The 16,779-nt window shown below is 33.6% G+C and overlaps 1 protein-coding gene across 1 annotated transcript in view; it reads left to right on the top strand.

The window, feature by feature from the left end:
* Positions 1–16,779, top strand: part of ATRNL1 (attractin like 1) — a 796,918-nt gene that overhangs the window by 103,232 nt on the left and 676,907 nt on the right. Inside the window, exon 9 of the mRNA XM_035029745.1 lies at positions 5,697–5,880. Within this exon, the coding sequence (XP_034885636.1) occupies positions 5,697–5,880 (184 nt within the window). The remainder of the gene's footprint in view (positions 1–5,696; positions 5,881–16,779) is intronic.

Below are 16,779 nucleotides of genomic sequence, written 5' to 3' on the forward strand. Positions count from 1 at the left end.
TTTCCTTTCCTTTCCTTTCCTTTCCTTTCCTTTCCTTTCCTTTCCTTCCCTTTCCCTTTCCCTTTCCCTTTCCCTTTCCTTTCCCTGCTTGTATTTCATTGATCTTCTTGTTTTTGTGAATTTATACATTTCTGTGAATTTGAGAATTATTTCTTCAAACATTATTTCTGTCCACTTATCACTACATCATTTCTGGAACTGTTATCACACTAGATTAGACTGCTTTAATATTTTTCTACAGGTCCCAGGTTCATTGTTTTTCAGGATTTTTTGTTTGTTTGTTTGTTTGTGTTGCTTCATTTTGGATAGCTTTTATTTCCATATCTTAAGTTCACTGTTCTTTTCTCCTAAAGTGTCTAAATTGTGTTAATTCTACTCAGTGTATTTTACATTCAGATATTATAGTTTCCATTTCCAGGAGTTCTGTTTGTGTCTTTTTTATCTTTCATTTCTCTCTTATCATGTTCATGTTTTCTTCAACATTATTGAACGTATTTGAACATATTTGTGATAGCTTTTGAGACATTATTTTCAACTACTTTTATCTTCTGTGCTATTTCTGGGTCACCTTCTGTTGACTGATTTTTCTTCTTGTTGTGGGTTATATTTCCTTTGCCCTCTATGTTTGTTAATTTTTTTAAAAAGTATTTATTTATTCATGAGAGACAGAGAGGCAAAAATAATAAAAATATGAGAATGTGAATCATAATTAATTTTAAATTTTGAGTTTATCACCTGTATCTGAACAAGATTGTTTCCTTAATTTTTCATCTGAAACTACCATACCACCTGTGGGTTCTTTAATTGAACTGCTAGTGACTAACCCTTGAGAAATACTGCTGTAGTGTTTAAGAATACAGCCTTTGGTGTTAGACCTGTATCGTAGGTCTTATACTTTTAATTTTTTTTTTAATGTTTGATAAGTAGTTAAGTGAAATATTGCATTTCATGATGAACTGCCCATTACTTGTAAGTGAATATATATTTTTAATTGAACTTTTTATTTTGAGATCATGTCGATTCACATACACTTGTAAGAAATAACAGAGTGATCCTGTGTACACTTTATGAAGTTTTCCCAAATGGTATTCTTGCAAAAATATATTACAATATTGCAACCTGGATGTTGACACTGGTGCAATTCACCGATCTTATTCAGGTTTCCTCATTTTCATTTGTATTTCTTTGTGTGTGCATGTGCGTGTATTGTGTACTTGTGTATGTGTTTAGTTCTGTGCAGTTTTATTGCATATTGTTTCATGTATCCACCACCACAGTCAAGATATAGAATAGTTATATCACCACACGACTCCTTCACATTGCCCATTTAAACCACACCTTCCACTCTCACTCCCCTCCCGTCTCTCACCCTTCATAATCATTGATCTGTCCTCCATTTCTAGAATTCTGTTATTTCAAGAATGTTATAAAAGTGAACCATTTACATTTAAGTTAATTTTGATATATTAGTGCCTTCGTCTGTTATTTTATTATTTATTTCTTCTCTGTTTCCTATTTCTTGTGCCTCTTTCTCTCTTTACTTGTTTCTACTGGGTTACTTGGGAACAATTTTTAGAATTCCATCTTGATTTACTTAATAGTATTCTTGAATGTATCTCTGTATAATTTTCTTAGTGGTTGTTCTACATATCGACTGGGGTACCTGGGTGGCTCAGTTGGTGAAGCATCCAACTCTTGATCTCAGCTCAGGGCTTAATCTCAGGGTCATGAGTTCAAGCCCCACATTGGGCTCCACACTGGGCATGTAGTCTACTTAAAAAATGTGTGTGTGTATATATGTATATATATATATATGTATGCATACACATATTTATATTTATGTGTGTGTGACTTATCACAGTCTACTAGTATCAGCATTTTACCACTTCAGGTGAAGTGTGGCAGCCTTGCTTTCATTTACATCCCCTTACCTTTTCCACTTTTAAATATCATTGCTTTCAGTATTAGATGATGTTATAATTTTTTCCTTCATCAGATATGATTTATAGACCTCACAGAGGAGAAGGATAGTCTATTGTATGTAATCATATTTCTGCTGTGTTGTTCTTTCCTGAATGTCTGAGATTCCTTCTTCTTCTTTTTTTTTTTTGAGAGAGGTGCATGAGTGGGGGGATGGGAGGGGCTGAGGGAGAGGGAGAGAGAGAATCCCAAGCATGGGGCTCAATCTTATGATCCTGAGATCATGACCTGAGCTGAGATCAAGAGTTAACCAACTGAGCCACCAAGGTGGCCCCTGAGATTCCTTCTTTAATTATTTCATTTCTGTTTAAATATTTTCCTTTAACCATTCTTTAAGGAGAGGGTCACATTTCAAAATTTTTTAGTTTTCTTTCTTTTCATCTAAGAGTCCTTTTTTCCATTTGATTCCTAAGGGATAGTTTTGCTAGAACAGAATTCATGCCTGACAGTTCTTGTTTTTCAGCACTTGAAAAATGTGCTACTTCCTTCAGGCTTTTATAGTTTCAGGTGAGAAATCCACAGTTATTCAGAATGATGTTGCCCTATAACTAATGTGCCATTTCTCTCTGGCTGCTTTCCAGATCTTTTTTTCTTTGTGTTTAGTTAATTATAAGTTTTCTTATGATGTATCATGGTGTGGATTTCTTTGAATTTATCTGATTTGGATTTCTCTAAGGTTCATGAATCCGTAAGTTCGTGTCTTGTACAAATTTGGATGTTTTTAGTCATTGTTTCTTCAAATACTCTTTCATTTCCATTCTCCTTTTCTTCTTTTGGGATTTTAATGATATGAATGTTGAATCAACTGTTATTGTCCCAAAGCTTTCTGAGATTCTGTTGACTTTTTTTTCAGGCTGTTTTCTCTATTATACAGATTGAGCACATTTTATTGATCTGTCCTCAAATTTACTGATTTTGTCTTCTGTCAGCTCCACTCTATTATTGAGTCTGTATATATAGTTTTTGCTTATTATTGCATTTTTCCCCCTAAATTTCTTTGTTTCTTTCTTTTTTTGCTGAGATTTGTTATTTCAAAAGAACTTGCAATTGCTTGTTGAAATGTTTTTATCATGGCTACTTAAAAATGCTTGTCAGGTAGTATCAGCATCTCAGTGTTACTGTCACTTGATTGTTTTTTTTTCATTCAGTTGTGATTTTACTGGTTCTCAGTATGACAAGTGATTTTTTGTTTTTAATTGTAACCTGGACATTTGGCTATTGTATTGGGAGTCTTTGGGTCCCATTTAAATCTGTTTTAGCAGGCAGTCCCTGTTTAGGTTTATTCTTCAAGTCTTGTGGGATCTCTCCTTCCAGTCTCGATCTGGTGAGGAACAGGAACTCTTTCCCTGTCTGCTTATTTTAAACAGTGTTTGCTGGGTCCCTCTTGCTGATGCTGCTAGGATCACCTGGGTTGTCCATAGGACTCCTGTTCAGTTTTGAGGAGGAATAAGGCTACCTGCGTTGCCTTTTCATTGCTTGGTTGAGCAGTTGAGAAATGTTGGGTTTGCACAGCCTTCTTCTGTTGGAGGTTAAGGAGACACCCATTCTCTAGTCCTGGAGTCTGTAACCAGTCTGCCTTTACACTTTTCAGATTTGTCTCTTGCACTATTTCCAGAATCTGTTGTTGTACTTAGTGGGGAGGAGAGGAAGAAACGAGTCTATACCATTTTGTTCCACTTATCAACTTCTAAACTTTTAATGTGGTACTAACTCTAGTTTTTAGTTTTTCTAACTCTAGATTTCATCAGCTGTAAAGAAGAATATGCAATAGTAAACCTGTCAAAGGGTTATTATTAAATGAAATAATGAGGTGCTTCTTGAGACATAGTATATGTTCTATTAGATAATGATGCTACAGCTTATTGCAAAGTTGTTTATTGCATTATTGTTTTTAGGAACAAATTGAAACCCAAATGAGTCACGATGTAGAGTTATTTAAATAAGTTATGTGTCATTAATAGAATGGAACTTAGGTGTTGAAAAATAATAAGTGGGTCATGGAAGAATGCCCCAGTTGTTTTAAGTGAAAAAATAGCTGTAAAATAACATGATTTTTTGGTACAAGTATTTATAGGTATAGATGCAGATGTTTGTAATTTAAATGTATTTTGTATATGTGTAATAAAATATTTAGAACAATATTCTGAAAATAGTCTGAACATAACAAATTGTGAAAAATACCTCTAGATAGTGGGTTGGGAGAGAAGGTAATATTCACTTTTACATTAAAGACCTCCTTTATTTTTTTGGTAAGAAGCATGTTCATCTTTATTAAAAAGAGAATGAATAAAAATATGAAAACTGTCAATTGGGCTATATGAGTAGAACTTTAATAAGTGGTTAAAGAGTATTAATCAAATTATTTCTGATAAGTTATTATTAATGTCATTTTTTAGAAATTACCTCTAAAATGTAATACTCATTAGTTACAAGTGTGCTTTGAAATTTCTTCACATATGTTTAGTTTTATCAAAATAAAATTGGCTTAGTGACTCCTTTTGATACTTCTATATTTAATGACCATTGAAGTATCACTTTCTTCACTACTTTAGAATTATGTAAAAGTGAACAATTTTTAAGATCACTTTTATTTTCTGTTACTTGACTTGAGTATTTTCAGTTGAGCTGCCTACTATGCTAAAGTTTAGATGACTAGTTAGAGGGAAGATGGAGGTGTGGTTTGGGTGGATACCTAAAGACCAATGACAGATTTCTATATAGTTACTCTTTATAATCTAAATTTTCTAAGGCAAGGATCTGTGTTTTGTTCATCTGCATATTCTTAAAAGCATGTCTTGCATATGATTGATGGTCATATCAATTTGAGTTTGCAGTAAGAAATGAGTCCCTTTTAGATATACCAAGCAGAATGGGATTTAATATAGGGAGTTAGTTACAAGAGTATTAGAGACAACAAAATGAGGGGATCACCCAGAAACCTGGAAGCTGCTACACACTCAGGCTGAAGCCCAAGACCACATTTGTCACTGAGCTACTCTAGGTGCCGCTGCTGTCACTGAGCAGGCACTAACCTGCTGCTGTTGCTGTGTGGTCATCGCTGCTCTTATCCACTGTAGTCCCCTGCATGGTCCTGCTGCTAGAGATGAAGGTAGAACGTCTTCATTACTCTCACCTTCTAATCTCTCACCAGTAGTCCCCTTGGTGGAACCTATTAGTTGATATAGCTGTCAAGGAAGTCCTGAAAATTCAGTGTTTAGGTTTTCATTCTTCTCTGTAGAAGGGAAAGTGAGGCTTATAACCAAGAGTTGAAGGACCAGCATGGGCTAAAAATTGCTAAGGATGGGGATCATATCTTTTTTAATCTTTGCTGTATCAGTAACTAATTCAGAGCTTGTCACATAGTAGGCTTTCTTTAAACTATTTGTTAAGTCTTTTTCTCAGGGCTATTTACAAATACAGAAATTTATGTGAGAATAAAGTTTTCCTTTTTCTGTTGCACATCCAAAAATTTGGCATTTTCAATATTTCAGAGTTTAATCGACAGAAAGACCAGTCTTACTCAACTTCAATCTCTAACATCTAACATAGTAACTAGCATGTATTTAATAATTGTTTTTTGATTAAATGAATATTAATTATACTTAATTTACTCATAAAATGTGCTGTTAGAATTTACTTATTGGTAGTTTGGTGATATATTAGTTATATTTTTAAATACTCTTTGAAGTTCATGATTTATCTTCTTTCTCTTACAGCATCAAACACTTGGCTTGTTCCAGAAACTAAAGGAGCTATTGTTCAAGGTGGATATGGCCATACCAGTGTGTATGATGAAATAACAAAGTCCATTTATGTTCATGGAGGCTATAAAGCATTACCAGGCAATAAATATGGATTGGTAGATGATCTTTATAAGTATGAAGTTAACACTAAGACTTGGTGAGTAGATTGGGTAAAAGTATGATGAGAAACTTTGTCACAGTTATATTTTATGTTCGTATAATAGTGGTATTTATTAAATATTTTCAGGGAAGCATTCTTGTCCTTTTCCCCTGTTTATTTCAACTAATTCTCTTGTACAGCAAAGGCACAAAATAACACATTTTCTATGTATTCATTATCACTGTAAGTGATTGACTTTAAAATGTTTTCTGATTACATAGATATACTATTCTGTATGCATTACTTGTAAGTGCTGATCTCATGTTCAATTCAGATGAGCAAATTTGCTTACCAATGTAACTTTGAGCTTTGATATTTTCTGCTCTGTGATTTTTTCTTTGCATTCATATTTTAATGTCATTTGTAAATTTTAAAAGCATTTCTTCAGTTTCATCATCTAATTTCCTATGAAATGCAAAGCTTGTGCATTTAGGTATTTTTTATTTTGTTGATTTTTATTGTTGTTATAAACAGTGTTACATTGTACATCTTGTACTGATTTTCTCATGCAGATATGTGAGAGTTTTTGTAGGGCATATAGTTAAAAGTGAAATTGTTGTGTCTGAGGATATTTGTATCCTCAACTTTACTACGTGTTGCCCAATTGCACTCCAAGTCACTGTGGTAATGTATACTTCCACCAGGTAGATGTGAATGTCCCTGTTTCTTCATATTACCACCAACATTTGGTAATTGTGAGGCTATTTTCCTCTTGTACTTGCAATGGATTTCCTTGGTATCTTAATGATATTTATTGTGCATATCCAGATCACTATTGTGACTAGGCATCTTTTTATGTGTTCATTTGCCACTTGTGTTTCCTATTTAGTAAATTGCCTATTTATAACCATAATGTTCTCTTTTATGTTTGAAATATCATTAATTTTTCACTTATTTTTTTCTATATGTATGCGTTTTAAAATAGAATTTTTTTTAATAGAATTTTTGTTGTACTCAAATATTTACCTTTGTAAAACCTGGGCAATGATTCTGTTGTTGTTTTAAGACATTACACATTCTTTTAAACTCTTATCATGAAATTACTTTATGCATTTGAATAAAATACAGTTTTTCACCAAATTCTGATTTGTTCTACCCCCTTCACTTTCAAACATACATTCTAATTTTTATTTTATTTGAAAAAGAAAGATGGATTAAAAAAATATAAGACATTTCCTTTGGATGATTTGGTAATTTTTATTTTGTCTAATCAATTCATTATTATTCTTTATATTTTTATAAATATTAAAACCAGTATATCACTTTTTTCTTTTATATAATTTATGCATTGCATTTTATTTTCTATTTTAACATTTCTAACTTTTCCTCTTTTTTTGTTCTGATAGCAAGAGGAACTGTGATTTAGTGATTAAGGCACTGTAAATCTGCTTAACATATTTTTGAGATGTGAATGGATAAGAGAACTATGGGTATTATTTGAATGAATTCAAAATAAGAGTTACTTGTTGCTCACCACTTGACTGGGATTTGCTCAGATTTTAACACGTTTCCCTTCCTGAAAATTTCCCATAGTGAACTTTTGCGTAGAAGAATGTAATTATCAATCTTGGCAATTTTAGTATATGTGCAAATAACATTGGATACTTATCCCTTAGAATTTATTAAAATAATTTGCAAATTATTTTTAGTACCTTATTAGAAATATATTATAGATGCATGTGATACTTTACTGTTTTATTGGTTTCTGTGTTTTTAAAAAATATCAGTAAAATTATTAGTGAGTACTAAAATATTTTTCTATTACTCTTAAAGTTTTGATACTTCTTGTTAGCCTAATTTTAAAGTTTGCTATCCTATAGCAATTAAAGTATGTATAAGGTTTATTTGTCAAATGTGATGTAATTTAAAAATGTCACTAATATATATCCATTATACAGATTGATTTTAAGTTTTTACCACCTCAGAACCGGCTTTATTTTTTAGTAGATACAGTTTAGTAGATGGGCTACTTCGTTGAAGATTAGTAAATGTGTGTTTGGAGGAATTCTTTTTCATTGGCATAATGGATTATCTTGGAATATTATTTCCACTGAGAAAAATTAGGAATTACATCTTTTTAGGCATCTGAGAACTACTAAAGCAGTGAGAATCTGTGGGTCAATATCTAGGATAGGTGGAATGTCAAGGAAGGTAAAATTGGCATTTTGTGAAACTATTTTCCTTTAGAGGATAATAAATCCTGAAAGCTGTTTAAGAGCTTTTGTCAATTGGGGCGCCTGTCAGTTGGGGCTCAGTCATTAAGCGTCTGCCTTCGGCTCAGGTCATGATCCCAGGGTCCTGGGATGGAGCCCCACATCCGGCTCCCTGCTCGGTGAGAAGCCTGCTTCTTCTTATCCTGCTCCCCCTGCTTGTGTTCCCTCTCTCGCTGTGTCTCTCTCTGTCATATAAATAAATAAAATCTTAAAAAAAAAAAAAGCTTTTGTCAATTAATACGGAGGACCTAAATTGGATTTCCAAGTGTGCTAACGAAGATAGACTTTGCTACACACTTAAGGATTTGGTTTACTCCCTGAAGTTCTAAGCCTACTAGTGTGGATAAGTCCACTTTGAATCATTGGATTATGGTGATCTGCCCATAGACTAAGTAGCTGGCAGAATAAAAGTAAATACTCTCTTGAGGAAGGTAATATCACATAGAGCCTCAAATTATTTCTTCAGAAAACATATGCAATATCTGATACAAAATAAAACAATGATAAGTCTTAGAAAAAGACAAGGTATGAAAAAGCAGCCATTAGAAGCATAGCTATAGGATAGTGGTGTTTTCAGACAGAAACTTTAAAATAAAAGGTAGAAAATATTAGGAGACAAGTGGAAACTTTTACTAAAGAATCAAATGGAAATTATAGAAATGAACAATACATTAAATGAATTAAGAATTCCTTAGATGGGTTTAACAACCAGTTAGACACAGCTGAGGAGGGATTAATGAAATGGATGATCATACTGTATGGTGACTAACAGCATAATAAACTTAAAAAAAATAAAATGCAAAAAAAAAAAAAAAAGAAATATCATGGTAAAACTAATGAAAATCCAAACATGAAGAGAAAAATTTAAAAGCAGCCAAAGGGAAAAAAGTCATACTCTCTTTAAAGGAAAAACATTAAGACTGACAATGATTCTTTTTCTTTTCTTTTCTTTTCTTTTCTTTCTTTCTCTTTCTTTTTTTTTTTAAGATTTTATTTATTTGACAGAGACACAGCCGAGAGAGGGAACACAAGCAGGGGGAGTGGGAGAGGGAGAAGCAAGCTCTCTGCTGAGCAGAGAGCCCGATGCAGGGCTAGATCCCAGGATCCCCAGGATCATGACCTGAGCCAAAGGCAGATGCCTAACGACTGAGCCACCCAGGCGCCCTCTCTTTCTTCTTGCTTTTATTTATTTATTTGGGGGAGAGAGAGAGCATGAGCTGGGGAAGGGACAGAGGGAGAGGGAGAAGCAGACTTCCCTGCAGCACCCCGGGATCGTGACCTGAGCCAAAGGCAGATGCTTAACTGACTGAGCTACTAGACTAACAACTGATTTCTTAACTGAAAAAAATGAAATCTAGAAAACAGTGTCTTCAAATTGCTGAAAGGAAATAGTCATTAACCTAAAATTTTGCACTTAGTGAAATATCTTTAAAAAATGAAAGCAAAATAAGGATATTTTTCAGAGAAACAAGAATTAAAAGAATTTGACAAGAGCAGACCTCCAATAAAGGAGATACTAAATAAAGGAAATGCTATTAAAGTAAAAGAAAAATGTTCCCAGATACCGGAAGGAATAGAGAACGTAAGGGTAAATTTAAGTAATTATTTATTATTTTAAACTATAAAAGTAATAGAGGCTTAAATGGATAAAAAACTTGAATGCATGATAATATCAGCTCATAAGTCAAGAAGAAGGGTAAATGATGTTCAAAATACTAAGGTTTTTGTTACATGTGGGAATTAATAAGAGAGCTAATTCATAGTAAACATTAATAACTAAGGATTTAATTGTAATCATTAGGCAACAAAAATAAAAATAGAACTTCGTATCTAACAAGCTAATAGAAAGGAAAATAAGAATACTACGTAATGGATTTGGAAGAAGACAAGAAAAGAATGGAAAAGGACAAAGTCTAGTTGGGATACATATAAAGGAAGTAGGAAATGTATTTAACTCCAGATATGTCAATAATTACTCTAAATGTAAGGGAATAAATATTCTAAATTACACTAAATGTAAGAGACTAAATATTTCAATCAAAAGCTAAGGATTTTTTGGACTTGGTATAAAGCAAAACCATGTGCTGCTTAGAAGAGGTACAAAAGTCTAAAAATATTTGGAAAAACAGAAAGTAAAAGAATGGAAAAAAGATACACAATTGCTAAACAAAAGAAAGTTGGTATAGCTTTACTAATACCAGACATGTAAGAATTTAAGTCAGGTATCTACCTGGAAGATATAACAGTGAATTTATATGTACCTTATAATATGTGTTAAATAAAGCAAAAAAATGACAGAATAAAAGGGGACAAATTATATTGGGATGTTTTTAATCCAATTGTCTTGGGATCTGATAGCATAAGGAGACAAAAAGCAAAAACCAGAAAAGATATGAATGATTTCAGCAGCATAATTAATAATTTTGTGTTCTTTGGTATTTGAGAGCATATTATCTTATGACTGCAGAATATACACTGTTTTCAAGTACATTTGGAACATTTTCCAAAATTTACTATATGCTGTGTTTTAATGCAAGTCTCAACAAATTTTTTTTTTTTAGATTTTTTTTATTTAGTTATTTGAGAGAGAGAGAATGAGAGAGAGAGAGCACGAGAGGGAAGAGGGTCAGAGGGAGAAGCAGACTCCCTGCTCAGCAGGGAGCCTGACGTGGGACTCGATCCCGGGACTCCAGGATCATGACCTGAGCCGAAGGCAGTTGCTTAACCAACTGAGCCACCCAGGCGCCCTCAACAAATTTTTTAAAAAGGTTCAAATTATACAAAATAATTGAGCACAATGAAATGAACATAGAAGTAACTAGAAAAACCCTAAGATGTCTGGAACTAATAAATTTCTTAAAACTAATTGGTCAAAGAAATTATATTAAAAATTAGAAAATATTTTGTACTGAATGATGACAGATCAGAATGTGTATGATGCCACCAAGGGACAGTTATAACTTTAAGTGCATTTATTAGAAAAGATTTTTATTTTTATTTTATTTTATTTTTTTTTAAAGATTTTATTTATTTGACAGAGAGAGACCCAGCGAGAGAGGGAATACAAGCAGGGGGAGTGGGAGAGGGAGAAGCAGGCTTCCCACTGAGCAGGAAGCCCGATGCGGGGCTCGATCCCAGGACCCTGGGATCATGACCTGAGCTGAAGGCAGATGCTTAATGACTGAGCCACCCAGGTGCCCCTAGAAAAGATTTTTAAAAAGCCTGAGAATCAGTGGTATAAACATAATCTCAAGAAATTGAAAAAGGATAGCAGATTAGTCCCAAAAGTAGAAAATGTAAAGATAGGAAAAAGGAAGAGAATATGAGATAACATAAATTAACAAAATACAAGAGAAACATGATAAAGATGATCCATATAGTTACCAAAAATCAACAAAGTTGGTTGTTTGGAAAACGGTAACTTTTTTAAAAGCAGTACAATTTATGTTACCATAGGAACATTAACACCTATGGAGTAAATGCAATGGCATGTATACAGGAATTTTACACAGAAAATTATAAAACCTTATTTAAGTGAGAAATAAATAAGATAAATGGAAGTTACATTATGATAATTGTAATAAAAATTGAATAGTATATAGATGTCTATTTTTTTTTTAAGATTTTATTTATTTATTTGAGAGAGAGCATGCGTGCGTGCACTTGCATGAGCTGAGGCCGGGCGGGGTGGGGCGGGGATGTGAGGAGCAAAGGGAGAGGGAGAGAGACAAGCAGACTCCTTGCTGAGTGGGGAGCTGGATGCAGGGCTTGATCCCAGGACTCCAAGATCATGATGTGAGCCAAAGGCAGACGCTTAACTGCCTGAGCCACCCAGGCACCCCTGTAGAGATGTCTATTTTGCTCAAATTGATCTGTAAATTTAATGTAATCCCAAACAAAATGATAGCAAGTATTTTTTAAAAGTTAACATGCATATTCCAAAATTTATATGAAAATGCAAATGACAACCATAGCTGAAACAAAGTTTAAGAAGAACAAAGCTAGAGGACTTCTCTACCAGATCTCATGATTTTGAAGCTATCTTAATTAAGTGTTGTTGCAAAGATAGGGAAGTAGACCAATGTGGCAAATAGGAGTTCCATAGGCAGACCTACACATTTGTGGGCATTTAATTTATGACAAAGTTGAACTACAGAACTGTTTTTATGATAAATTATTGTGGGCCAGTAAGATATACAATTGAAAAAAATGAATATTGGGCCCTGCTTCACGCCATACACAAAAATTAGTTTCAGATCAATTGTGGATCCAAATATGGAAGGTAAAATAGTAAGTATTGTACAAGATGACACAGGCAAATATCTTTATATCATTGGTAAAGAAAGACTTCTAAGGTAAATTTAAATACTTTTTTTTTAAGATTTTATTTATTTATTTGACAGAGAGAGCACAAGCAGGGGGAGGTGCAGAGGCAGAGGGAGAAGCAAGCTCCCCACTGAGCAGGGAGCCCGATGCAGGCCTCAATCCCAGGACCCTGGGATCATGACCTGAGTGAAGGCAGCCACTTAACTGACTGAGCCACCCAAGCGCCCCTTAAATACTTATTATTTAAATACTATTAATAAACGAGAAGTGATACACTGAACTATATATGTTTAAAAATATCTAAAAATCAGAAGGTGAAAAGGCAAGCTGCGTTGGGGGAGGTATTTCCAACACAGGAAGCCAACAAAGGTCTCTCTCATCCTGAAAATATAGGGAAGCACTACAAATCAATAAGAAAATGTCAGATAACTCAATAGAAAATGTGTAAGAATCTTGAACAGGTACTTCACAAAAATTGATATTTGGGTGGCCAAAATACATATTAAAATGTGCTCAACTTTATTAGTCCCTAGGACAATTTAAATTAAGACAACATTGACATACCACCACCACACATCCACTGAAATGGCTAAAATTTACCAGACTGCTAATATCAAATGTGTATAAACTGGTTTGAATTACTCTGAAAAAATCTTTTGACAGTTTCTGCTAAATATGAATACACTCGCACTCAGAATGTATGAATCCTTTGAAATAGTTATTCTAGTTATATATCCAACAAATGCATATATTGTGCACTGTAGTCATATAGAATAGTATTCATGACAGCTTATTTATAATAATCAATAATTGGAAACAGGTGAAATATCTGTCATCGGTTCAAATGGATAAGTTATATGTTCTTACAATGGAATGCTATGCAATAATGAAAATGAAAGAATCATCTCTGTATGCATCCATGCAGTTGTATCTCACCAAAATAATGTTGACCAAAAGAAGTCAGACACAAGAATATAGTATGATTCCACTTAAATGAAGTTAACACTAAGAAAAATTAATCTATGGTCTTAGAAGTTGTAACTGGGATTGTCTTAGTCTAAGAAGAATTAAGTAGTGATTGGGATGAGCAACAGGGAAGCTTCTGGAGTGGTTACACATATATGTTCACTTTGTGATAACTCATTGAACTTATACCCTTAAAATATGTATACTTTTTGGTATGTATGTTGCAGGTCATAAAAGTTTATTTAAAAATAGAAATCTGTATTTGATTTGACTTCATAGGTTTAATATTATATGCTTATGGTTTATAATAACTGGAATAATAAAAAAGGGTCAATTTAAAAAAAAATTATTTATTTATTTGTCAGAGAGAGAGAGAGCCCAAGCAGGGGGAATGGCAAGCAGAGGGAGAAGCAGGCTCCCCGCCGAGTAAGGAGCCTGATGTGGGACTTGATCCTAGGGCCCTAGGATCACGACCTGAGTCAAGGCTGACATTTAACCGACTGAGCCACCCAGGAGTCCCGAGAGGGTCAATTTTTAATATATAGTTACCAAAATACATTTTTTTTTTGCCATTGTTAGAAGAGGATTGAGACATAAAAGTTCTGATACACCCAAAACCATGGCTGCTACCCCACTACTTCAGGACTAGTTGAGTCTGCTTTCTTTACATTAAGAATAAAGGAGAACAAACATCCTGTATTTATAGGAATTCTCATTTCTCAGAAATGATTCCTTTTATGTTGTTGGAATGTACTATTCATTGGCATCATCATTTAAGAGATTTAAAACTTTGCTGTAATGATTTTGGGTACTAGGGCCATTGTGGTCTTGATTTCTTAGCCTTGTTAGATACGGTATCTCATAACATTCTTTGCACATACATATTTGTAGAACTTACGGGAGGAGGCTTTTCTGTGGTAGTGGAAACCTCAGATTTTCTAGACATCTTGTTGAGGTCATTTCCTCTACTGCTGTGTTCTTTTAACCTGTGAAAAAGCCCAATAAGTTTTAACACATAAGGAACATATTAAACATTATTATTTACAACTTACAGCTGTAATGATCAACTAAGTAATTTTTTTTTCATTTTTTTCAAGTGGAAGAAAACAGATTTCAGCTATAATTCTAGAAATATTAAAAGGTTACGTATAAGTCTAATGATAATGCTTCTGTGGTACTATATTAATTCTGTACTTTAAAAAAATCTTTGAAATTACGTTTACCTAAAATGTGTTTTTATAGTGATGCTACGTCTGATTGCCTAAAATGAGTTATTTTACATTCTTAAATTTGATATAATGTGAGTTATTTTTACATTGAAGGATTCAAAACTATTTTATTAAATTATTGAGTTTTTGTGATTTCTCTAAAATTTTAGCTGTCAGGTTTTGGAAGGTGATACAGGACAATTTTATAAATGTTATTAGTTAACTTTTAGTGAATATTGATGAACATGACATTCATGGTGTTCATCCTTGCTTATTTCTCTTCATGATGAGTATCTGAAATCTTTTCAACAAAATTGTTGACTCTGTATCAAGTACTGTGTTGGGAATAATTTTAAGATATTCTCAGTAAGGAAGACAGATAGTTTAAAATTTTATGGTTCATGTATATTTGGGAAGTAATAGAAATACACATATATATGTATAAAGAAATAGTATAGCAGATTTATTAAAATGAACAAAATACATAGGCAAAAAGATTTTTGTCTTTATAAACATCATAATATGTTATGGGATTTGGAATTTCCTTTTAAGGTAATTTTGAGATGTGTAGTACTTACTTTTTTCTAGTGCTCTTTTATAAACTGGGAAATATTGCATATGGTATCTGAAAGCATACATTTATAGTTTTACAATAATAATGAAGTAAATACCTTCTCTACCTGAGCTACGTAAGAGGACATTACAGTACCCCCATCATGTGTGACTCCATGATGGCATTCCCTTCATTATCCCTGAAAGAGATAAGCATTATTCTTAATATTGTGTTAATTATTTCCTTGCTTTCCATTGTTTTTTTATATGTATTTGCAAGCAAATCACTCATTTAGTTTGTCTGTTTCTGAATTTTGCATCTATTGTTAAACATTGTATGCTTTCCTTAGAGATCTTTTTTTAAAATCAAATTTATGTGTTAGAGATATATTTTAATGGGGGGAGGTAGATAATAAAAATGGAAATAAATAAAATGTATTTAAATGGTAATAAGTTCTATGGAGGAAACAGAAAGAATGGAAAGAGGATGAGTTTTAGGTTGCTGCATTTAAATAGGGTAGTGAGAGAAGACATCACGAGGACCATATGTGAGGAAAGACCTGAAAGAGGTTAGAGAGGGATCCATGCCAGAATCTGAGGGGCAAGCGGAAAGGTAGTGCAAAAACCTTGAAATGGGAATATGCTTATCATTTGGAATAGCAAGGTGGCCAGTATAGCTGGAGTAAAGGGTCTTAGAGTGGGTTGGGTGAAATGGTGGAAAATGACCTTAAAGTGGTATTTGGGAACACTGTCACATAGTCATTGAGCTCAGTATAAGGATTTTGACTTTAATACCAATATGGGAAGCCATTGGAGGGTTTTGAATAGAGATGTGAGATGTTCTGCCTTAGGTTTTTACGGGATCACTTTGGCTGCTGTGTTGTGATTATGATGCAAGAGCAGAAGCAAGAACACCATTTAGGAGGTTATTGTAGTAATCTAAGAAACAGATGATAGCATCTGGGACCAAGGAGGCAATGTGTAAATGATGATAATTGGTTGGATTCTGAATATATTTTGAAGGTAGAGCCAAGAGAGATTGCATAGACTAAGGGATTGGAAATAGATTGGAAGAGAGAACAAGTGAAAGAGGAATTAGGTTTTTGGCCTGAAGACCTGAAAGTATGGAGTCGGCATTAATGGAGATGATGAATTTTGTGAGAGGACTAAGTTCGGTGTAGAGGAAGATTAGAAGCTCAGTGTTAGATATATTTAATTTGAGATAGAGACTACACATCCTAGTGGATATGTTAAACAGGTGGCTAGATATCGGAGTTTGGGCATCTGGACACTAATTTCCTGGCCAGAGAAGTAAGGATAAATAATCAGAAAAGGAGACAGAATGAGCAGTTAATGACTCAGCAGGAAAACCAGGGAAGTATATATATGTTCTAGAAGCCAAGAGTGTGTTGCAAAGGAGGGAGAAAGTTTGTCACCCATCAGAAGCTGCTGATGGGTGAAGAAATATAAGAATTGAGAAATGTGCATGGGATCAGGCAAACTGGAGTTTTTTGGTGATGTAAGTTCCACTGGAGTGGTAGAATGAAATTCTGATTAGCATGGATTCTAGGCAGGATGGAAGAGGATTTGGAGAAAAGTACTGGTAAATTTTCTGCGGAGTTTCATTTAAA

Source organism: Mirounga leonina, unplaced genomic scaffold, assembly GCF_011800145.1.
Source record: "Mirounga leonina isolate KUSES-001 unplaced genomic scaffold, KU_Mleo_1.0 Mir_114, whole genome shotgun sequence".
Lineage (NCBI taxonomy): Eukaryota > Metazoa > Chordata > Mammalia > Carnivora > Phocidae > Mirounga > Mirounga leonina.